A 26,502-nucleotide genomic window follows, 5' to 3' on the forward strand; every position below is an offset into this window, starting at 1 on the left:
GTAAGGTGGTTCACACAGCCTATCTAGATCTCGCCAAGGCATACAACACCATCCCCCACTCTGGAATTATAGATAAACTCACTATACTAGGTATAAATCCCTATGTCACAAGATGGGTTTCTGACTGGCTTACTGACAGAACCCACACCGTGAAAGTAGCAGACTCCAAATCAGACTTCAGACCAGTGACAAGTGGAGTACCACAGGGTTCAGTCCTGGTTCCTCTCCTGTTTGGTATCTACTTCTCTGAAGTACAGGCTAACGCAGAAGGTCTTTGGCTAACTGAATTCGCAGATGACTGCAAACTAGGAGCCATAATTGAAACTCCTAACGATGTGGACATCCTATAAAAGGGACTCACTGAGACAGATGCCTGGTGTCAAAGACATCGTCTCAAGCTCAATGCCAAAAAGTGCATTGTCATCCCCTTTGGTAAAAACTCTGTACCCATGAACTACCACATAGGCGGTGGTCTACTTAACACCAAAAGTGTGATAAGAGACCTTTGGACACAGGTGGCCAGTAGTCTCTCCTTTGATAATCACATCGCCACAGTGGTTAGGAAATCCTTCTATGTGGCACACCTCATCACAAAAGGTTTCTCATCCAGAAAAAAGAGGTAATTGTTCCCCTCTACTCATCACTCATTAGACCCATTATAGAGTACAATGCCCCTTTTGGTATGTACCTCACAAGACATCTACAACAACTGGAAAGGCCGCAAAAATACCTCACAAAGAGGATTACTGGCCTCAAACAGATGCCTTACGCAGACCGTCTCAAAAAACTCCAGCTTTACTCCGTCGCATATCACCTACTCAGAGGCGATCTCTGCCTAACATACAAAGCTATGTCAAACCCAGAGCTGTTGGGCATGCTCCACTTAAAGAAATCCCAATCCCTCTGAGCTACACGCTCTAGGGACCTAAACATTGTCACCACAATAAACAGAACATGCTGGAGGGATAGATTCCTGTCCCAGAGACTTCCCATACTCTGGAACAGACTACCTATCTTTGTCAAACAGAGCTCCTCATTAACACTATTCAAGAAAAATCTTGATGATTGGATGGGTAATAGGAAATTCACCCCAGGGATCACTTCTGTGGTTCTGCTTGACAGGGGCACAGGAAAATAATTTTCTTGGGTGGTGAAGGCCAGGGTACCTTTTTGGCTAGGCTTGTATAGGCCTAGGGCCAATAGCCTAGTACCTACCTATGAACCTATAAGATGCTATGATGTATTGTCTATATAGTGGTGGTTGTATTACAATACAGTAGGAGTCTTGCCAGCAGCCATATATTTGGTGTATGGTACGTTTAGGACTGGGGCTAGTCCAAAAATGGAGTCTGTCTGTAGTTTTTGTAATGGACTGGTGGACCTTCGTTGTGGGAAGCAGGCGTTTGGTCAATGGAGTTTCTGGATGATGTGAGGTCGGTTTGGGTGCAGAGCATGGTAGTTCAGCCGCTGATTCCTTTTGAAGGGGTTCACAGGTGGGGAGTCATGCCTCTCAACTGTACAGATTTTCACTGAATGTCCAGATTTTGCCTCATGTTTTGGTCCATTTTCCTTTAAGCTTGATTTTCTGGCAATTATTGAAGAATTATTTCAGAAAATAGTGTCAGACAGTTGAGTTGCAGATTTCATACCGTTTAGTAAATTCATGCTAATGATAAACCTGTTATTCATCTACTTCCAAGTTTGTAAGGACAATGTTTAGAGATTGTCCCCCATTATTTATGGCTTGTCCAGACTTTTGTTCGAAGATGTTGAGAGGTATGGTGGGAGTGTTTCGTGGGTATAAGCTTATCAGCTTTGCAAAAGGTGGTAATTGCAGATGCATGTAGAGCAATTAATGGTTGGTGAGAGCTTTATCTTCAGACGATAGCTCAGCATTTTAGTGTACAGGCTGGGGCAGGCATTTGAGTGTAGAGATTTTACCCCATATTTTAGGCCATCTTTTAAACTGGGGAGGTTTCCAGAATTTTGAGTACCTGGTAGTTGGGGGGGTGGGGTGTAGAGATAATGTGTGGTGGGGTCTGTGGGTGTTTGTGTTATGGGGTTATGGCCATTGCAGATTCCGAAATCTGCTGTATTGGCAGAAGTATGGACTGATTAAAATTTTCTTTACCTGGTTTATTGAGCAGTACAGATATATTACTTATGTTGCCAGTCTGACCATAGATGAGACCTGGTTGGGATGCCCTTTGAGAGTATAGTACTGGTTAACTCCCTAGTATTTTGATTGCCCTAAAATTTATCTGTTTTCATAAACATGTTGGTTATTTGATAAATTAATGGCAAATCTTTATAGTCTGGAGCTGCATAGGAATGACAGGAGTTTCTAACAGCAATAGTAGGGATTTATGCCGATGTAACACAGGTCATCTCTCGGTTTCTAAGTTTATAAAGAACAAAATTTTAGAAGTGGTCTTTTTCTTTTCCTAATTATCCCAACTTTATGTATACACATTTACCTTGGTGAAATTAACAGGGATGACTGGCACGTATTTTACTGCTATGTCGTAGTGAGTGGAAATGCTGCCCCAAGTTGACAGGAGAGGCAGGTTTTAGGCCCTTCTTTAAATGTTGGGGTTGATGTTAAAAGGGGGGGGGGTTAGTGATAAGGTGTTTGCAGTCTTGTAAAGGCAAGCTGCTTAGCTTGTTTTTCTTTTGCTTTGAAACTGATGTTAATAAACACTGTTTTGATTACATATAAGTTTGAATAACACTAGTTTAAATGGGTGACAAAAGACAGAGAAGAAGAAATGGAGCGAGGGAAGGGAAAAGGGAAGTAATAAAAAAAAAAAAAGAAAAGAAAAAATCATAGTTTTGGGCCATTGCCACACTTTTATTTATGGCTTTGCCCAGATGTTGGGAACTCGGGTGATGGTCAGAAGGAAGGAGGCCAAAGAGGTGACCCATTGGGATGGATTTCCGGCTTCCCATTCAGCTGTTTGGCTGAAACTCTGTTGTTCCATATTATGTTGGTTAGTGTGCCTCATTTGGAGATGGAAGGTTAAGAGCTAAACAGATGGTTTTATAATATGTTATCTTGCAGGTGTTGGAGTGGCGGTGGTACATTCCTTCCTGGGTTGGCAGGATAGGTTGTCCTTGAAAATGTCTGGGAATGTGTGTTATGTATTTTGGATGATTTGCATGTCTTTTTCTTTCTTGCAGATGCAGTCCTGGAATGCTGTGGCTATAATTTTGAATAGGTGGATATAAGGTGGAGCCTTCTCTTTACATATTAGAGGTTTTAATTTTGTCCTTTTCTTTGTAGATGGTGGTGTGCCGAGTACCATTTGTGGCGATACACAGTGAATTTGCAGATGATGGAAGCAGTGGCAATCGAGGAGGTTACACATGGGGAGCACAAGTGGGTAACAGTTACTGATGAAATTGCGGAGGTACGTAATCAAGTGGGCCTGACTGGTGATCAGAGCAAAGGAGAGTCGGAGGTGTTGGAGCTGTTTCAATGGATGCTGCTGCTGCTTGGGTGTGCACAGGAAGGCCAGAGATGGGCATGTGCTGAGTGACCAGTGGTCACAACCCTGATTAAATGCCTTTGAAAGGTAATGGATGCTTTATGTGAATTTTGATGGTTGGACTAGTGTATGATGGGATTGTGCATTTTGCTGCTGGTGTGATGTATAGGGGGTTATGTAAGGAGGTATGCTTGGGTCAAGGTAAGGTAGGACTAGGGGTGTAACGGTGCAGATACCAGTGGCTGTTGCCATTGATGTAATGGTGCTTAAATGTGCTTGATTGGGGGTGAAATGTTAACAATCACTTTCCTGCAGGAAGTAGTTATAGTATTTCCTGCAGGAAGTAGTTATAGAATGTTGATGATGAGGGGCTGGACATTCCAGTTGTTGGAGTTGTGTACAAAGAGGTCACAGCTAATTTTATTTTATTCGCTGTTTAGCAAGATATGTCTGGGGCTGGGTAAAGCAGGGTTGCGGATAACTTGGTGCGGTTTGGAGAATGTATCGACAAGTACAGGAGTATGTTGGGGCTGGGTAAAGCTGGGTTTCGGATCTGTTATGGGGGGTCTGGGGGTTTTCCACAGGTGGGGTGGATGTGCAGTAATTAAAGGTATAGGAAGTTACTAAGTTACTGGTGCTAGAGCCCTTAGAAGTCATTTTATCTATATTCATTTTATTTCGGGGGTAGTTACTAGGAGGCAAGGTATTATGCTGGGCAAGGCTGGGTTGATGTCTGGTAGCTGGTATGTTAACAAGTGTTTGTTTTCTATTCATTAAGGCATTTCAAGGTGCGTAGGAGATATGTCAGTGGTGGTGCATACTGTCATTAAGAAGCTGTGATAATATGTGAATGAAATATTTACAGTTTTTCTTTTACAGATCCCTCGGAGATTGCAAATGGAGACGGGCTGACTGGGCATTACTTGGTATGTTGAAGGAAGGTGGCTTCGATATTCAAGAGAGGGGGTTGAGGATGATGTCGGTTGACGGAGTGGTGTGAAAAGAGTTCATGATCTTCCAGCAAGACAGCCACATGTGGAATTGTTTGTTATATTTTCTTCCCAATAGTTACAATGTAATGTTTTGTTTTGCTTGTTTTGGGTGGGGAGCATCAGGAGTGAATTTAGACTGTGTTATTGGTAGCTGTTTTTTTTTCTTGGATTGGCTCAGGTAGAGTTGCAGCTTTTAGGGGTACAGGATTAGTGGGTTGCATTGAGTAAGTGGGTTCAGGTGGTGAGCTAGATGGGGTGTCCTTGCATGGGAAGTCTGGCTTTGATTTACCGTACTTGAAGGAGAGAAAGGGTATGGTTTATTTTCTACATTCTGGACGGAGTTGGCATGTCACTAATCTTGTTTCGACCAGGTGGCAAAGGACATTTTCAAGTTTGGTATATTGCTGGTGGCATTGAAGGGTACTGATAACTAATCGGGGTCAGATTGCTAAAGCTATCATGGGGTTTAGGTGCCTTACTGTTTATAATGGGTAGTTGGTGTTGGCAAGGTGGCTGTTAAATGGTATTTAAAAGTTTTCTGGTTGTTTCTACATGTCAGTGGGCAAGTAAAAGGGGTTGCTATGGGAAGGTTGGTTTCAGTGGTTGGGGAATGAGTATTCCTGCTCCAGTGGCAGGTCATGCCCTGGTAATCATTAGGTAACTGCCAGGGGCTGGTAATGTCTTGGTAATTATTGTACACCGAATGATGTTTGGCCTCATCCCCTAATGGTGTCTAGATGATGGAAGTTTGGTGGAGAGAGGAGGAACAGCCTGGTCATGCTGGTGGGTGGAGAAGAGGGGCAGGCTTGTCCTCTTCTGTTCCCCCTCTGGTGTTGGATGGTCACTTCAATAAGTTGGGAAAGGAAAGTGAGCAGTTACGCTGCTTGATAAGTACATAAGCAAGCGGAGGAAGCTGCTTTTTGGTTGATGGTATAATGCATTAAACGGTAACGGAAGTGAGCAGGTACGCTGCTTCATAAGTAAGTGAGTGGAGGTATGGATGCTGCTTAGTGATCATGATGAGCAGGTTTACGCTGTCCTGTCCTATGATAATGTTACGTGCATGTTATTTCACCTGTATCATGTTTGGTTGAAATGAATGAATATTGGTTAACATTTGTGTTTATGGAAATTTAATAAAGGTTGTCAAATGTCATTTGGTGTGATGTGTTTCTTGAAGGGGACCGAGACAACTGAGGTTTGGAACAGACCAATTTGTCCAGGGCCATCTTCAAGGGGGGAGGGGGGGTTAGATAAATAGAGTAGGAGGAATTGGGCGGATAGGAGGGGGATAGGGTTAAATAGGAATGGATGAAGTTTGGGAGGAAGTGAGGTAGGGGTAGGGAGGGGTTTAAAGGATGTTAGGCAAGTGTAACTGGAGTAGGAGTCACATTTTGGTGTGAACTTGCTACCTGCCCTCCCTTCCCTCTTTTATTAGTGGGGATGTGGTTATGTGTAGTTTGGATAGGGCGGAGAAGAGGGGCAGGCTTGCCCTCTTCTGTTGCCCCCTCTGGTGTTGGATGGTCAATTCAATAAGTTGGGAAAGAAAAGTGAGTGGTTATGGTGCTTGATAAATACATAAGCAAGCAGAGGAAGCTGCTTATTGGTTGATGGTATAATGCATTCAATGGTAACGGAAGTGAGCGGGTACGCTGCTTCATAAGTAAGTGAGTGGAGGTATGGACGCTGCTTACTGATCAGGATGAGCAGGTTTATACTGTCCTGTCCTATGATAATGTTACGTGCATGTTATTTCACCTGTATCATGTTTGGTTGAAATTAATGAATATTGGTTAACATTTATGTCAATGGAAATTTAATAAAGGTCGTCAAATGTCATTCGGTGTGATGTGTTTCTTGAAGGGGACCGGGACAAAAAATGTTACCATATCTTGAACATTTACTAGTACTAAAATATATGCATCATTTTATCTAGTTATTCTTATTTTTCATTTTTGATATCCCAAAAGAGTTTAGTGGAATGCTGCTATATTGCACAATTTCAGTCTATTTTCAAGGATTCTAGTTCACTGATGGAATTTTATAGGGACAGAGAATGAGCTCTGATAACAGAATCATTTACTTTGATCCTCTCTCCATGGCACTCATTAAAATTCTTTATTGTCTGCTGTACAAAGGCTCTGTTACCATGATGCTGTATTTTGCAATTCACAGACAAATTAGCAACAATGAGAAAAGACCTCAACATGGGATAATTTGCATGTCTGTGTATTGTAGTACATACAGCAAAGTGCAGATCAGCACTTCCTTCAGTAGGTAACTGTACTGACATCTGCATTCTGGAAGAAGAAGTGTCCCCCCATCAGATACATAGACATAAAGCACACAATAAAATGCACGTAAATGCTGCAGCACACACACACACACACACACACACACACACACGTGCACATATGCACACACACGCACACGCACACACGCACACACACACACACACACACACACACACACACACACACACACACACACACACGCACACACACACACACACACACACACACACACACACACACACACACACACACACACACACACACACACACACACACACACACACACACACACACACAAAACTTACCCTATACCTTCCCCTGTTGTCAGATCATCCAAAATGTCTCCTTTCCCCTGCTCATATAATTCAGGAATGATTACACTCATTCTTTAATACCAGACATTTAAGTTTCACATTACATACTATGACAAAAGCCATTTACAAGGTTGACAGGTATACATAACACTTCTGGTCCTACTCCCTTACACATAACAATATTTTGCAGAAAATGCATAATGCCCAAGATCCTCAATATATACTGTCAAAACAGTTGCTATACTAACTCTTGATTAGTGCAATGGCCTTGATGTAGGTGTTCTTTGAGTCAATGGTATGTGGTTCAAAGTCTCCTTTTCCCCAATTGTTTTTAAATCCTTTCATATATTTTATATACTTGGTGTCTTCTGGTAGTCTAGAGGACTATTAGCCTCTGTGGGAAGTGACAAGGTACAGGGCTTGGGGTATACTTAGTGCCTTTTTTAGCATGCCACTTTTCCATGGTATCTAGTGCCTCCCCTCTTCCTGATCTCTGTTCAACTTATGTACTGATCAGACAAGAGAACTGTGGTTATCCCAGGTGGCTAATATTTCCACCCAATGTCCATAGTGATTAAAGTGGCATTCTGGCATGAGATTTTCCGAGTTATCCCTGATGTCTAGTTTCCTCCATCTCCAAACTATTAAAGTGTCACTATGACATGAGTTATCCATGGTGGCTAGTGTTTCCCTGCACCCAATGTAGCAGACTCTGCTCATTAGTCTATGGGTTTGTGGAGGTATGACTGCCACCCCACCCCCACCCACATACACACAGCTCCTTAACTACCACACCACACTCACACACTCATCCATTCATCCATTCACACACACACACACACACACACACACACACACACACACACACACACACACACACACACACACACACACACACACACACACAATCTCACCCAACTGCCTACCCAACTGTTACTACTCAGGCAGATACCATACTCACACATAGAGCCCCCTCATAGTCCCACACTCACACAACTCCCAGCCCTACCTTAACATTAAATATCCCAGTATTTACCTCCACTTTGATGGATGAACCACAGTTTTGGAGGGGCAGCCATGCTAATCTATACAGCCAAGTGCTTGCATGAATTGCTTGGTGTGTACACAGTTCTGGGGGGAGAGACCACATGGCACATCTGCATATGCCTCTCCCCCAAACTGCTTCATTATCATGTAGCACAGCCACAGAGACAGGCCAACATAGTGCTGCAAGTCTTACTGCAAAATCATCACACTAGGGCTGTAACTGAATTTGAAAACGATTCAGTGAGGTGTACACATCATGTATGTGCCTTTATGAATTTGGGCCTCTGTCTCCCCTGGTTTATAGTGGGACTGTTTGATTTCCATCTTTTTCAGTGATTTTTCTAGCTTTGACTTTTAGTTAGTGGCATCTCTAAAAGAGTTGTAAGTTAGCTACATTTTTTTTGTATGCTGATGAAATGTGAAGCAATTAATTACAGTAAAAAATTCTTATAGATAGACTTACAATTCAGGTACGTGTGTAAGCTAGATTCACAAAACATTCTTTTGTTTAGGTTCAGAATTTGCAATGCTACACTTCAGTGACAGCTGTAAGTACTTAGGTTTAAGATGCTTTATTGGTTCAGTAAAATTAATTCGTAACTTCACCTAATTAATCTGTTTTTTTTGTGGTAATGTATGATTGCGATATACCTACCTTCCTATTCTTCACTACATGATATAGATGGTAAGACAAATACAAGAAGTAAATAAAACTGTGATTTCATTAATATATATAGAAAGAGAGAGAGAAAAATAGGTTAAGGTATAAAATAAATGAGATAAGTCTTGGATGGTGTTTTCTTTCTATGCCACACTCTTTGTGATATATTATCAGGAAGTAGCAACACTTTCAGGTAAGAAAATTTTGAGATTTTTTTTTGGTTCCTGCATCTGGAAATCAGCTTGCTCCCAGATTTGCTCCTCATTCACTGGGTCTTTTGGACATGCCTTATCATCCCCTGGGCTAACTGCGACCCACATCTGGGGCCAGTGAGGAGAACAGTGATGCTGTTACAGCATCATATTGCTGCTGGGTGTGTTTACTTATACTGTAGCTTTGCCAGCCCACATGCACAGTAGTGACACCCTTGGGACATATGCAAAGTGGGGCATAACATCCCATCTCTTTGGTGACCCATATGGTGCCCCCTCAGCATCCACTATGGATCACAAGCAAGATGCGAACAAGTGCATACCTTATCCTCGAGATGGACACACCTATCCTCTCATGTTAGCACCTCAAACGCTCAAGATACTAATCGAACCCAGGTTGCCTGGGTCATAGTCTAGGTTCTACCTCTCTGTGCCTTGAGACTGACATAACAAAGAAAGAAAAAACTTAAGATTTAGGTGGAGATACTTTAAGTGATGCAGTCTACACAGTTATGCAGTTTTATTGCTCATTCTTTGATATGATGAGGTATATGAAAGGGGCGGGGTACACCTTCATTATTAAAGCCATCTAAAATAGAATGCTATTAGGATATGCACTGTTTTCTGATCTAAAACACAGTCTGTAATGTGCTTTAATTCTGCCTATGTTGCATAAAAAATATTGAAATTAACTGTGAGTTTCCATGGCATGAAACAGACTGTAGATATACAGACATCTGGGTCAGCTGCAGCAAAATAGCTACCCCTCTGATATGGATATTGTATAGTTCAACTTTTTTTCAATATGTAATCATAGTGCACTGATATATATACAACTCAAGAGTGGATAGAGGTCAAAGGTCTAGGACAGTAAAAGTCTGCAGCTCTATCAGCCATGTCCTGTGACAGAAATCAGCTGCATGGTTTTATTCTGTCAAAAATAAACATTTGTTCCTTATTTTCTTTTGGAACTAGTTAAATAGTTTCATTATATCACAATTTATTCCGAATTTGGAGCACTGATAAGGCTTGCTACAGGTCAGACAAAATTTGTCAGCTAAGGTAGACAATAGTATTGATTCATTTTGACTGTCAAAATTCAGTGTAACCATCTATCTACACATGTAACCTACATGAAGATTTATGACCTGTAAAACTAGTTTTCCAAGAATGTAATTTAGAAGTTCAAGATTTGCAAACTATGTTTTTAATGTAGGCCATTAAGAAGGGAGAGACTACAGTAATGACATTGTCAATGCACACCAAGAAAATCAACAGTACAGTAAAGTAGTGATGTTTCTACAATTATAATAATAATTATTATTATTATTATTATTATGGGATACATGGATTTTATTGATGGCAGTTTAATTCAGAATGGGATTTTAGTTATATATTGTTGATTTACATTTCTGAAACTATAATACCTTGGGAGTAAGAAAGTTTTTTTACTCCTACTCTTGAGTTATCTTGCAGTTAGTCTATTAAGGGAAGCCTCTGTAAGATGCAGTTTATTTGTTTGTTTTATTAGGAAAAGCTGACCTTTCCCTGTATCAACCTAATTTTCTGATGTATTTCTGTATGATGTTACCAACATTTATTAGTTACTAAGTATCTTATCATTGTGCTGAAAAATAGCATTAGATTTGGGGTTATATGGGATATATAACTAATGGTAATGTGATAGCTATAGTGATTTACATGCCACATAAGACAAGTTCTAGAGTATTCTATTGGCATTTTCAGACTACTGAGACTAGACTATACCCTAAATGTTTCTGTGTTATTTATTACACCTTCAGGCATGGCAAGCTGTCAGGAGTAGATACTATCGTTTTGTTAATTCTGAATATCAATCACCAGATACTACTCATTTCTTCCTTGAATGAATAATTGTTGGGTTTCTTTCTTTACTCATGACTTGCCTTTCAACATTGCACTTTCAGTAACTGTATTTGTCACTACATCTTTGAGATTGTTTTAATCTGGCTCCTGTCATAAGTAATAATATTATTACCTAAATAATATCTAATCAGCTAGCAGTTTTTAATCTCTCTCTGGTGAGTATGGTCAGCTCAACATATTTTGCCTTATTTGTATCTCACATTTATCTTGTACTTTTGCAATCTCTCAAAATATACTTTGCATGGACTCATGGTCTGTTACTACCTGAACTTCTTTACCACAGACATATTCTTGGAATTTACTTTGCTGTTAATGGTTTCTTTGCTGTCTGAACAAATCAATTTGAGCATTAATAACTGCTGTAGATCACATGCAATTAGTCAGCTTACATATTGTATTGCAGGATCACAGTTCCTAAACCATTCTAACATCACTGGCTTGCTCACATCATACTATTTTATTATTAGTACACTGGTTCCAAAATTACTCAGCAATATTTTTGTTCACAGTTCCACTGCCATGCAGTATTTTGCTCTTACAGATTTTTGGAGGTATAGTTATCAGAGATGCACTATGTACAAACTTTGCATGGCACTACCCAGTTCATAGAAAACACAATAATCCCTGCTTATCTTCTAGCTTTGGTATTTGTACAATGGCTCTTACTTTTTCTGTATAATATTTAGTTCCTTTAACATCAAAAGATGAACTAATGTATTTCAGATATGTAACTCTTATTTTAAATTTGCTATTATCTGACTTCAAATTATACTAGTTTAATCTATTTAACAGCTAGAACAATACGTTGGTATGTTTTATTGTGTCTGACTCTATACAGATCATCAAATCACATTTAAAACACATTTAAGTCTTCACATACTTGTGTAGTAGCTCTTTGGAATACCTCTGGCACTGATGAAACACTTATCAGAATTCCAAATAATCTAAATGTTCCTAATGACATATGAAATAAACAGCTTGCAGCATATAAATTTAGTGGTGAAAGAAAGAACTCTTGGTTTGTACTGAAAACTATAATTTGGCATTCCTGAAACCATTTCCCTAAGTAAAGAGCCATGCTTGCTTTTTATCACTTTATTCAGATCTTGTTGACCAATTGAAATTCAAATCTTTTCTTTTATTCTTTCTTTACAGAAATGATCCATACTACTCACCTCTTACTTTGGCTCTAACTACGTCTTAGTGATACTTGAACTTTCCATTCATTTTATTTCTTGTACAGTTTTAGTACTGAAACTACTCATATCTTCTTTGCACCATGTATTACTGGCACTGAGGTATGTTGTATTTTTATCTGATATCCTGGCAGACATCCTACGGTTGTAAATATATTACTACATCATGCAGGATATCATTGCTGTGGCTTTGCACAGTGGCAAAATATCTTTGTGACTATACAATTGATTACACTCAGAGGTTTGATTTTATATTATGAATCTGTTTTTGCCATTCATATCTACTAATGAGCAAAATGGCCCCAGATTTTATTAGGCAACTTAATTTAAGTGCTATGCTTGAAAAACAATTGTGTACAGTTGTTCACTATTTATGTTAGCAGTTTTAACCTAATGGTGTCACCTGATGATAAGAACAGGTTAACAATAAACACAAAATTGCATTTTCAAACCCTAAAAGACACAGTGCTTTAAAGATATCTTCAAAAATATTCCAGTATATACTTGTGTTTAGTTTAAGTTCAGTAGACATATACATATATACATAAAGAGAAAGAGAGAGAAAGATAAATTCTAGCCGGTTTTTTACTTTCAAAGGTTTCCATCTTCCTGAAAAGGTGGCCCAGGGAACAGTCATAACATATTATCATCATCTATGATGTAACTTCCCATACTTAAAATTAATTACTGTACAGACTTATAGAACAGTGCTAAATCATTGTCAACTGTTGGTTTTAGCTGCAGGAAAAAAGGAAGAGGAACATTTATACAATTTATGAAATGATTTCTCACAGCACAGAGGATTAACACTATGAATTCTTAATAAGTTGCTTCTTGTAGTCTAGGGTTTGACTATCTTAACCTTCATTTTTCTGCTATGTAACTCTGAGAAAGTCACTTAATCAGACAGTTCTCCTCATCTGAATCTGATAAAGGGCCACATGGGTCAGTACCCCAACCCAATTAAACACAAATAAATAAATAAATCAGGCAATCAATATATAAATAAGTAAATACATTTTATGCAATTAAATAAGCATATGTATCAATAAATAAGTGCACTGCTTTTTGCAGGTTGTTACTATTCCTCAACACTGTCATAAAGCAACTATCCTCAAAGCACAGCACTTATAATGCTTTGTTGCTAAAAGAAACATACAAAAGTGTTTGAATGTTTTTACTTCCAATAAACAATCAAACAGATAGACCATTAAATAAATAAATGCTCTAGAAAAGTGAAATCTGCCTTAGTACTAAGAAAAGGTATACATGCTGTGTTGTGCTCGTCTGATCTTCACTGCAAGTATATCATTCAAAATGATAATGAGAGTAAGCAAAAACTACTGTTAATACAGAAATACTAAATTTCAGCCTACAGGTGTTATTAGAGCAAAGATAATTAGTTATAATTCTATTCTATTCTTCAGCAAAGCAATATATTAAGATAACAAAAAAAACTAATTTAAAAGTAATTAATAACATCCTTGCTCTTCTTCAATGCAATTGATTAATGCATAAAATATTTTAATATTGAGAAATACAAGTCTTACCTTGGTAGCTGTTTAAAATCTCCTGAGTATTGTTCATATGTAAAGTTTACTACGTGCCATTCAGAATTGTAATATTTACAGCACTGAAATGAAAATATAAACAAAAACTTTAGTTCTGAATACATAATAAAAACGTAAAGCAGTTTAGATAATCAGTCATTATTCTAAGCAGGTCTGTATTGTTCACATATTGCATATTCCTTGTGTATTGTAAGTTTACTCCATGCATTTTTAGAAACAGTGAGTGCTTCATCATTGTAAACTAAGAAGGACAGGTTGGATATCAAGCCATAGATCACTTTGCTGCTTAGTCAATCGACTCCATAGCCAGCAGTCTTTGCAACTTATATATCAATGATCAAATCATTTGTTACTTTAACTCCCACCTCTTGGGCTAGTAAACATATCAGCTGTCTTCTAATATGATGCACTGTTATATGCATTGATTGATGGGTAGCCACTACACTTTTGATCTACATCCCTGATGGCCAGGCCAGACCACAAAGTCCATCTTGATTATCACTGGTCTGACTTCACCCCATGACTGAACATTGTTTTTTTTTCAGCAATTTTAACTGAAGGCATTCCTTTCTTGATATGGTAAGCCCTACCTTACTACACACTACGTAATGACATTTTTATTTTTTTTTTGTGGAAAGATGATCTATGACTTTTTCCAGAAAAAGAGCTGTGCGCCCACCTCATTGCTACATTTTTTTCAACTCTAACACTGACAAATATTAGGAAATAAATATTAGCAGCTATGTATATAGAAAACTATAGACTGCATACCCAAGGTAGAACAGACACTCTCTCAGATAAAGTTTTGATGGATGTGTGATGGAGAAACAGTCAAGTGTCAGTTGGACCTTAATCATACACTGAAGACTATAAAATAGTATACTGAGTACCATTTCAGAACAGTGGCCATAAATAAGAGACTGATATGTCAGAAAAGGAGTTACAGCAAGGCAGATGTGACTATGGACATAAATGTGGATGCTGGTCAAACAGTATGGGTAGATTGTATGCCTAAAAGTTTTACAGCACAACTAATGCCAGAGGGACCATGTTGACCAACAGGGCAAATAGTATAGACAGGGCGTATGCTATAAGGTTTAAAAGAAGCTCCCCCCAAAAAGTGTGAGACCAGTAATCTCAAGTTCTCATAACTGTGAAGCTTTGGAATTTTAAAGCAGAAATGTAGCGGGCTATTTTGGCAATTAATGCCATATCTCACCCGGCAACTTCTCAAATTTACGTTGAGGAGCAAAAAAAAAGTTCTTTGCCCTATCTGGTGTTCGTTATCTAAGCAGCAAGTGAGCTCCCTTCCCCCCTATTTATACTCTAACATAATGCCACACATTTCATGTTGCAATATTATGTAAATTATGTTTTTATCAGATCATCTGATTTTCATGGATTATATCATCGTATGATGGATTAATCATGGGATGAATTTTATCTTTATAAGGAATGCTTCTAATGATCATATGATTTTGTTAGATCATATGATTTGATCATGTGAAGAATTGTAGCTTTATAAGAAAAGTTTTTTATGGCTTGATTAATTCTGAAGATGTCTACTGGATATTAGTGGATGACAGTATTGTATTACACTAGTGTTCCATCTATTTGTTATTATTTTTTGCAGAGCTTTGGTATTTTGTTTGTTGAATACTAAGTATTTTCTTTTCTCTAATATCTGATATGTTTGAGTTTATAAACAGTATATTCTTATTTATTTGTTTATTTTAGGTATTTATTTCATTTCCCACAACTGACCATCAACTATGAACTGCTCCTCTCCTCATAAATTGGGTCTACTGGATCTGCGTTATTCTGCCCTGTGCTATGCCCAACCCATCTCTGGGGCTGATGAAGAGACTGAGGACCCTAGTGCAGAATCATCATACTGCTGTTGGGGAATTTTTTTGCTATGCTACCCATCACCCAGTGCAAATCCCCAGTATTGTGCCAGAGAGTGGGACATGTAGTGGGAATCAGGTGTCATCTGTCTTACATGCCTGTCATTTCCACAAGTGGTTGACATCAGCAGAATGCCCCAATCACCCACAGTGGTACTTCCACTTATACATGCTTGTGTGCCATGGGCATAACCCCCTCCCCTTTCTCCCCTGGATGGACATCCCATGCTCTCTTACCAGTGTCTCAGATACCAGAGCTGCTAACCGAACCTGGGTCATATGGACTGTAGCTGGGAATTTAACCCTCTATGCTTTATTTGATAAAATGTGATGCTAGGATCTGTACTTCACCAAACTGCCCAGAAGCTTCATTTTGCATTATTTAATTTTTCAGTTATCTTTGAACACCCATTAAATTATCTTGTCATCAAGTACAATAATTTCCAGATTCCTTTGGTGCACTTTGTTTTTTTATAAAATCTGTCACTGAAATTTTAACATACAAACATAAGTGGTAGGAAAGTATAACTAAAAAGGAGAAGTGGAGGGAAAAGCACTGTGGTACATGCTGCATTCAATGTTCTTAATGAAACTGAACTTGGATTCCTCTCTTAGTGCTGGTCATTTATTGTAGCCCACTTTATAACTTCTTAAAAAAGACTTGTTCTGGATGTTTTCTGATGTTTGTGTTTGTTCTCTCCTCTCCATAACTGCTTTTCTTTCTGATCCTTTATTACACTGCTTTGTCATCCTTCTTTATGATCCTTGCTCATGCTTGTCAGCATACTTTCTTTCTTACTACTGGGTCATTTTCCTACAATACTGTAATATCGGCCTACTCAGTTTTCCCCTACTTCCACAGCCTAGAGACCCCTCTTAATTTAGCTGTTATTTACATTATTCAAATATCTGTTGTACTATGAATACTTTTATGGCTTGTTTTCTAAGTTGTTTATTTTTTTTCCAAAACAGTCTTGGTTGATTTAAATGCTTGGTTTGTTGACTTTCTAAGAGGTTGTTGTTGTGCCTTTCGGCTTTTACCGGTTAGGGGGCGCCACAGCGGAACTCCAGTCTGCTAATGATTGGCAGTTGATTTTTACATACTGAGTTGTCAGCCCTAATGCACAACCTTCAACGAAGGTGCACCCATTCACGCATGTCTCCACGCAGAAAACGCTCTAGCTGAGAGTCGAACCGGTCAGCGTCTTACTGTGAGGCAACAACGCTACCGCAGCACCACCACCGTGGATATAGTCAGACTAATTTTAACCAAACAGCTCGTATCCCTTTCTGTAGAAGAAGTTATTAGTTGTCCGCATCTTTGGTCTATTTTCAAGAAGACAATTTTGAATCTTTTGAGTTTAATTATTAATTTCAGTTCAGTTATAAGACATATTCGTATGATTCTTCTGGCCTGTGCCTTTTGCTGGGAAGTGTTTGTTGATGACTAAGACTGCTAAGGACTTAAATATTTCTAGTTCAACTTCAGGCTGTTGGTAGTCATGAGGTCTTGTAACAGTGCAATGCCAACTGTGTGGAACTATACATTTTTTGAACTGATGAGTCAATGAGACATTTCATTTTATGTCTAAAGAACAAGAGTGGAGAGGAATAACTTATATGTGCTTACCTGCTGTAACTAAGTCATACATTAAACAAAGCTAATTTTGTTTTGTGTTTGAATATTGACCTGGGAAGTATAAGTTGAAGCAACCTAGCTGAAGCATATGTTTATTATCTGAGATCAACATTAGGACTGTAATCAGAGTGTTGTCTGGTAAATTAAGAGTAGATGAAGTGGTACATAAGCCACAACCAAAGGAAGATTTATAGGTTTATTTACTGAGAAAGGTGAAGTTACTCAGTTTAGTCTGAGGTGGATGTTTTGTTCTTTCTAAGATATGAAAACCTACCTGTTCATTTTTTTTTTGCTATTTTATAAAATAGAAAAACAATTGAACACTATTATAACTTTATATGTATTAAATGAACAGAGATCAACCAGCATGTGCCTGAAGAAACTACAGTGAGCCATCTAGCAGGAAGAAGGAAAAAGTATACACTATTGTTCATAGGTCCATTGTTCATAGGTTAGTACTAAGCTAACTGCCCTTGCGAGCCATTTTAAGCCTAGCCAATTATACTTTGTGAGACTCAAACACCTTAACCATTAGGCCACCATCCATCCTATGAAATCAAAACCTGAACTTTCAACTATCAAGTATATGACAAAAAATATAGCCTTAATCATGGTTGGAAATAACATTTTAGCTGACTAATGCAACTGTTCTTACACCGAGGAGTTCTGTATATATATATATTAAACTATTAAACTATTCATCCATTCAGACCCATTTTGGAGGTTTGTGCCTATTTTCAGACCTGATTTTCCCCTTCACATGGCATACATATTTTTAGAGGTACATACCTATCTTCAGGTCTGATTTCCCCCTTCACATGGGATACCTATTTTTGGAAGAATGCCCTGTTTTCAGGTTTGATTTATCCCTTCCCTTAATTTTATGAGTAGCCCCCATCACACAAGACTTCTGAAGCATTTAGTGCACAGAAAGCTACACTACAGAACCAACATACTAGTGGCACCAATCATTTAAGGAAGAAGGACCCATATCTTACATCTCCATTTTTCAAAAGCAAAGATAAACAAGTACATTTTTCAGCATCACTCAGTTCTACAAATGTTGTTATATGTCTAATAATATGCTTATATTTTCATGCCATTTTTGTCACTTGCATTTCTGACTAGTATCCCACATTCCTACTGGAGTGGAGAGAGTTCTGTGCTAATTAGTTTTCATATTTTATTCTAATTAGTTGTACAGATTTTTGGCTGGATGCAACTAATTTTCAAGAGCTTTTGTACCTGTTTTAAATGTCTGCAGGTTGAGAAGTATGCATCCACGTGCTTCTGTTAAACATGCCAATCTACTCCTCTCTAGCTAAACTTACAGTGGATATAAAAAGTGTACACACCCCTGTTAAAATGCCAGGCTTTTGTGCTATAAAAAAATGAGACCACAATAAGTCATTTCAAAACTTTTCACACCTTTAATGTGGCCTATAACCTGTACAATTCATTTGAAAAACAAATAAATCTGTTAGGGGAAAAATATAAAAAATAAAAAACATACAATAAGCTGATTGCATAAGTGTGCACACCCTTAAACTAATACTTTGTTAAAGCACCTTTTGATTTAATTACAGCATTCAGTCTTCTTGGGTAGGAGTCTATCAGCATGGCACATCTTGACTTGGCAATATTTGCCCACTCTTCCTTACAAAAGAGCTCCAAATCTGTCAGATTGCAAGGGCATCTCTTGTGCACAGCCCCCTTCAGGTCACCCCACAGGTTTTCTATTGGATTAGGTCTGAGTTCTGGCTGGGCCATTCCAAAACTTTAATTTTCTTTTGGTGAAACCATTCTTTTGTTGATTTGGATGTATACCTGGGGTCATTGTTGTGCTGAAAGGTGAAATTCCTTTTCATCTTCAGATTTTTAGCAGACGCCTGAAGGTTTGAGGCCAAAAGTGACTGGTATTTGGAACTGTTTATAATTCCTTCCACCTTGACTAAAGCCCCAGTTCCAGCTGAAAAAAGCATCCCCAAAACATGATACTGCCACTACCATGCTTCACCGTGGGGATGGTGTTCTTTTGGTGATGCGAAGTGTTGTTTTTGTGCCAAATGTACCTTTTGGAATTGTGGCCAAAGAGTTCAGCCTTGGTCTCATCAGACCATAACACATTTTCCCACATGTTTTTGGGATGCTTGATGTATTGTTTTGCAAATTAAAGCCTGGCATGGATATTTTTCTGTGTGAGAAAAGTCTTCTGTCTTGCAACCCTACTCCCTAGCCCAGATTTATGGAGACTATGGGAGATTGTTGTCACATGTAGTACACAACCAGTACTTGCCAGAAATTCCTGCAGCTCCTTCAGTGTTGCTGTAGGTCTCTTGGCAGCCTCCCTGACCAGTTTTTGTCTTGTCTTTTCATCAATTTTGGAGGGACATCCAGTTCTTTGCAATGTCACTGTTGTCCCATATTTTCTCCACTTTTTGATGACTGTCTTCACTATGTTTCATGGTATACCCAATGCTGTGGAAATTTTTTTGTACCCTTCTCCTGACCAATATCTTTCTACAATGAGATCCCTTTGATGTTTTGTAAGTTCTCTGCGAATCGTGGCTTTTGCTGTAGCAGGCAACTGAATAAATGTCAGCAAAATCCTACTAGGCAACTGAACTTTATTTGGGGTTAATCAGTCTTTAATTGATGGCAGGTGTGTACCCAAGAAGACTGAATGCTGTAATTAAATCAAAAGGTGCTTTAACAAAGTGTTAGTTTAAGGGTGTGCACACTTATGCAACCAGCTTATTGTACGTTTTTTATATTTTATATTTTTTCCCCTAACAGCTTTTTTTGTTTTTCAATTGAATTGTACAGGTTATAGGTCACATTAAAGGTGAGAAACATTGTGAAATGATTTATTGTGGTCTCATTTTTTTATAGCACAAAAACCTGGCATTTTAACAAGGGTGTGTACACTTTTTATATCCACTGTATCTGCTCGACCTTGCCTATAGTCTTATTAGATAGAAAAGTTACTTTATTTCTGTTTAGACTGAGCCTGCTATGCATCAAGTAGGAGGGCTGTGCAGCTTTAGGAAAACAAGAATGTCTACATGTTTATTTCAAATTCTGCATTTATTAATTAATGCACATTATGTGCTTTTATTGGTATTTGTAAATTGTTTTTGTTTCATTTGAACTGTGCAGGTATGTTTGAGCTTGTCCCATGTTTCTTTCAGTACCACCTAAAATGATGAGCAGTACAGAATGTTGTATGATGTTGCATAGTTTTGTTATATAATTTTAATTTGGCCTTGGTTAGTGCAATGCCTTTTGCTGGAGATTTTGCTATTAATGTGATATCAGACTGGTAACATCTTTGTTTTAATAGTGGAGTTATAACAGCTGAGGTATTTGAGAGTTATATGGTGACACTGAATTCTGAAGGAGATTCACTTTCTTATGAGGCTTGATTTGTGGATCCTTTTAAATACACGGTTTGCTTTGTAGATGGAAACTATGTAACTGCACTAACAGCCCACCTTCCATAAGCTAGCTGACAAATACCCTCCCATCATTTCACATCTCCCCTGCCCTTCCCTCAATAACATTTTACACTCCTATTCTATGCCTCATCTTCATCTATCTTCCCAATTCCTTGCCTTTTTTAATTTAATACATCAATATTTTTCTTTTTTTACCACTACTCTTTTTCATATAACTTGCCTTCTTCCTCCTTTCACTCATCCTATGACCTTTACCCCTTCGTCTAGCCACCCCCTCACCCAGCACACTACATCTTCTCACACTTCTCTTCTCCTACTCTCTACTCCTATAATTTAGCTGCTAGAAAACTCTTAATGTAATTTTAGCTTGAACCTCTCAAACTCAAACTAGCTATGTACTTGTTTACAGCAACCCTTTCAGCATAGACATACTAGCTAAGTTCTTGACATAATTTAACCCATAATGCTATATTTACCTTGTATTGATTATGCTGCGTGGTTCTTCCTGACTGTTTTGCCTTGTAAAAGCTTAATTTTTAGAAATGTATATGTTTTCTAGGTACTTTTCTATACAATAGATTATACCATTTTGTTTATGTTTTTTCTGAATGTTTAACCTTGTAATAATGCTTATCCATTTGCGGTGTATATGTTTTCTGTGGAGTTTTTCTCCCCTGGTCCCCACTGAAAATGGGCTTTTATTGGCCCAGTGGACTATCCTAGTAAATAAATGCCAATAAATAAATATTCAATGGTGTCTTTCATCTTACTTGAATATCTGGGATGCTTCAGCTTCACACCTGTTTATGTTGTGTATTAGGTTCACAGGTAGTTAATAGGCTTGTGGTCTAGGGGGACCATTGAGGAGCCTAGCCCAAATTCCCAGTTGCCTCCCCGATACTCATTCTATTTAAGTGCTGCTCAGGCATGAGTTTAAAGAGGTATTCCTAGTGGTAAGTGGTTTTCCCTTCCAAATGGTTCAGTCTCTGCTTTTTAGTTGAGGGGTGTGTAGAAGTAAATATAGCCACCCCAATATACACACACACAAAATAGCCCTCTCTCCACCTGATTGCATACACTGGCACATTCATCCATTCACCCATGCGCACACACACCACATCTACCTACCTAACTTCTCCACATACTAACTCCCCTACTGTACCCGTGAGGTAGACTCCCCCTACAAAACAGCCCCCTTTCCACCTGGTTGTATGCATAGGGACACTCATAAATTCACCCGTACACACACACACACACACACACACACACACACACACACACACACACACACACACACACACACACACACACACACACACACACACACACACACACACACACACACACACACACACACATGCATGCACACACGCATGCACGCACACACACACACACACACACACACACACACACACACACACACACACACACACACACACACACACACACGCACACCCACACTCATGCACACACACAACCCCAACACTACATTATCACTAAATTGTCCAACACTTACCATTTCTGCCATTTCTGCAATGGAGGAACATGGCGAACCACAGAAGGCCAGGGGCAGTTATACTAATTTACATAACCGATCAATCTCTGAATCACTCGTATGCATAACTGCCTTACTATAGGCATTTTCAGGGCAGAGCATGCTTCTAGTTATCAGATGACTCTTCCCACAAATGTCTGATTAGCACGTAGCACAGCACTGGAGACAGCCCACCTTGCTGTTATGTGTCATTGTGCAAAGGCACCATGGTAGGGCTATTTTTGAATTTCAAAAGGTTACTGCAAGTTGTACACATCCTGGTAACCTTTAGGAATTCTCCCTTTACAGTTCCTGTCTTGCAATGCTCAGGTAATTAGGGATGCTGCTGTCAGTGGTTATTAGATTTTCCTGCCTTCAAGCTACAAAAGACTTTTTGTTTTATGGCTCCAAGGAAGGGAAATAATGCAGCTTAAAAGAGCACAAAGTTAAGAGTTCTGAATGTTGTGCCTGAATAGCTTAATTACTTAGTGGCTATGAAATAACAAAAACTATAGGCTCTACACTATATGTTTTCTTTGACAAACAGCTTTCAGATGTGATAAATAAACTGATTCAAGGGCAAGGGTGATAAATTCCTAAAATAAGTTTCATGAAGTTACACTGCTTCAAATGACATGCACTGAGGATAGAAATGACACAGAGGGAATAACTACTAAGTCATGCTTTTTTAATATGTGAAAGTAAAAGAATTATTCTCTAGGAGGGAAATCTACTCTGGGGGAAGGAAATGTTGTGGTTAGGGCATAGTTACCCTTTAAAGAACCTACCATAATGGATCTCTTGTACTTCAATAAGACAAACGGCTTCACAATCACTCAGGGTAAGGCTCTAAATCTCTACCAACACATAAATAAAACACGGTGGATGGACAGATTTGTTACCACATCTCTGAAACAAATTGCCTTTACATGTTAAAAAGACTGACAACTTCACATCTATCAATAAGAACCTGGATGATTTAATGGGTATCCACAAATTCATTCCTGACCAGACATGTTTTGCCTTCCTATAAGCAGGAGGTACATCTTGAAGGTGGGTTTTGCAAGGCACAAATAGTCTCTTTTGACAGTTGCCTTGGAAAAGCTATGATAATATGATAAAAGGTAACAAATCTAGTTAATCATTTTTAAAGATGATAGTGCACTTTTTTCCAGTAGTCTGCAGCCAAAACCTGCCAGTAAGAAATACTTCTTTTAAGTTAACATTTCAATTAAAAGCAAACATTACATTGGCAAACACTAACAATAAAATATAACCAGAATATAAAAGAGAGGTTTCACAGCAGATCTAAAAGCAGACAGTGCAGATAAATAAAAACTGCACAGAAAAAATATTTATAAATATGCCAGGCCTGCTAGTTTTTAATTGTGAATACAATATATGAAACAAAGTAAAGTCAGAACAAACCTCTGAACCGATAAAGGAACCAATGTAGCAAACAGCAAAATAGTGAAGAAAAAGGCAAAGTGGTTCCAACACAGCACTCTTTAATAGCAACGCAACAAGGTAAGCGCTTTCACGGATTACATCCACTTCCTCAGACCTCAATATATGAAACAAAGTCTGCTGGGAAGAAAGTGGTGATCAGTATCAACAACTATTCCACTGCCTAATTTTAAGCACAGATTACAAAATGAAATTCCAAATTCTATATAAAGCAAGAAAGAAGTCTAATGATGTTTATAAAAAACTTGTAGAATATTTTGAATCAAAATAAATGAGTGGTTTAAAATTTGTAGGCTCAGGAGTGCTGTACCAGAAGATGAAACACCATCCATTTACTGCACTAACTAATGAGCCCAATGGGAGAGATCTATGAATTATGCTGCTTCAAAAATAAATGCAATGAAAGACAATATGGCAATGAAGCTTAGGAAAAATGAGGTGAAAGGATCTGTCAGAATCAGATTATGATACTCAAGAAAATCCTTAATACTGCAAGGTCATAAAATGTCAGAAATGCAAGCCAAGAAAACAGAAGGATGTGAAATATAAATAATTAATAAATAATCCTGGATGAATGAAATGTGTGAGAATGAAAGGGTTACAAAAAATAAAAGAAATTGATTCTAAAGCCAGATGTGAGGATGCAACTGGCAAGGAAGTAAGTAAATGAATCATGTGCAGATAATGTGGAAGACAACACATATAGAAAACAGGGTCCAGGAAACAAAAAAATATGTACAAAACATAACTAGTGTTGGATTGTAGGTATCCTGGATCTGGGCCTGGAGTTGAATGTCAGGAATGGCCTAGTCATTTTACATGACAGCAGCATAGGATCTAAGGTTAAAATGGGTGTGATGGCTGCAGGGCCTATTTCATACATGCAGGGTTGGAAGTAAAGCTGCATCATCTACCTTGTTAATCCAACCCTAAGCAAAATAAGTTAAGCAACTGTGTAACAGCATGTAAAAGCACCAACACAGGTGAAAGACAAGAGCATCCACAAGTAGTATGACAAAGATCATAAAAAGGTATGAAAGTTATAGTCAAAGAGTGTGCTAAGGAGCACTCAGAGTGGGACAGAATACACTCGAAACGTAAAAGTGAAATGCACACATTTCAACATAATGTTCAAAACTGGAACCAATATAAGATGATTAAATAATGGCAATTATAATGAACCTTGAAGAAAGAATAAAAGATCATGTACACTTAGCTAAGCTCACAGCCAGAATGACAGAACTGGCTTACTGACAGAACCCAGACTGTAAAAGTAGCCGACTCCAAATCCAGCTCAAGACAAGTGACAAATGGAGAACCTCAGGGTTCAGTCCTGGGACCGCTCTTGTTCGGCATCTATTTCTCTGAAGTACAGGCCAACACTAAGGGACTCTGGCTAACAAAGTTTCTAGATGACTGCAAACTGGGAGCCATTATTGAATCCCCAAATGATGTGGATATTCTACAAAAGGGCCTTACAGAAACAGATGCTTGGTGACAGAGATATGGGCTCAAGCTTAATGCCAAGAAATGTATATTTATCCCCTTTGGAAAAAAACATGTTCCCATGAATTACCACATAGGTGGCAGTACACTAAACACTGTAAGTGTGATGAGAGACTTAGGGGCAAAGGTGGACAGTGGTCTCACCTTCGATAATCACATCGCCACAATAGTCAGGAAATCCTTCTATGTGGCACACCTCATCACTAAGGGCTTTTCATCCAGAAAAAGGAGGTCATTGTCCCACTGTACTCATCCCTCATTAGACCCATTATGGAGTACAATGCCCCATTTGGTATGTACCTCACAAGACGTCTGCAACAGCTGAAAAGGCCGCAGAAATACCTCACTAAAAGAATCAGAGGCCTATAGCAGATGCCCTATGCTGACCGTCTAAAAAAACTCCAGCTATACTCTGTGGCATATCATCTACTCAGAGGTGATCTCTGCTTAACATACAAGGCCATGTCAAACCCTGAGCTGTTGGACATGCTCCACTTAAAGAAATCCTAATCCCACAGAGCCACACGCTCCAGGGATCTAAACCTTGTCATCACAATGAACAAAACATAATGGAGGGATAGGTTCCTGACCCAGAGACTCCCCATACTCTGGAATAGACTGCCCATACATGTCAAGCAGAGCAGCTCCTTGGCCCCCTTCAAAATGAACCTTGATGATTGGATGGGAGATAGGAAATTCACCCCGGGGATCATGTCAGTCGCCTGCTAGACAGGGGTCCAGGGAAGTAAATATTGTGGGAAGAACTATCCGGAATTGTTTGGCTAGGCTTGTATAGGCCATAGGGCTGATAGCCTAGTACCAACTTATGAACCCATAAACCTGTGAACAATAAATGGCAGTAGATATGCATGCAACTCTGCAGTGCTTCACACATGAAAGGATGTTTTTCAGCAGAAGTATATAAGAAAGTCAGAGTGACAAAAAACATGTTCATGTTACCAGAAAATACTGGCACAAACATTTGATGCATTCTACAGCCAAATCACCAGCCATGAGAGCTTTATATAACTGGTGCAGCATCATGGCACTGAGCAGCGAAAGCTACGATGGAAGTAAAAGAATCGACAGCCTTTTATATGAGTACAGTGCCTTATCAAATGCACAGGTCAAGTGACACAGAGACCTCAATATACTAATGACACAGAAGGATTTGGTTTCACCTTAACCAGGAAATTAAAGAACTGTTAAATGTGGAAAAGCTGGCCACAACAGAGAGTGTTTAACTCTACACTATGATCCTCACTCTTAGTTAAACTCCAAGAAGCAAACAAAGCCTGTAGGTAAAGAAAT

General features: G+C 38.7%; 1 protein-coding gene across 7 annotated transcripts in view; it reads right to left on the reverse strand.

The window, feature by feature from the left end:
• DOCK10 (dedicator of cytokinesis 10) overlaps nucleotides 1-26,502 on the reverse strand; it is a 2,344,342-nt gene that overhangs the window by 1,362,235 nt on the left and 955,605 nt on the right. For all 7 annotated transcript variants that reach the window (XM_044070265.1, XM_044070268.1, XM_044070269.1 and 4 more), the window contains exon 4: nucleotides 13,660-13,742. In XM_044070265.1, coding sequence (XP_043926200.1) covers nucleotides 13,660-13,742 — 83 coding nt within the window. The remainder of the gene's footprint in view (nucleotides 1-13,659; nucleotides 13,743-26,502) is intronic.

This window comes from Protopterus annectens, chromosome 4.part1 (genome assembly GCF_019279795.1).
Source record: "Protopterus annectens isolate FY-2018-M chromosome 4.part1, PAN1.0, whole genome shotgun sequence".
Lineage (NCBI taxonomy): Eukaryota > Metazoa > Chordata > Ceratodontiformes > Protopteridae > Protopterus > Protopterus annectens.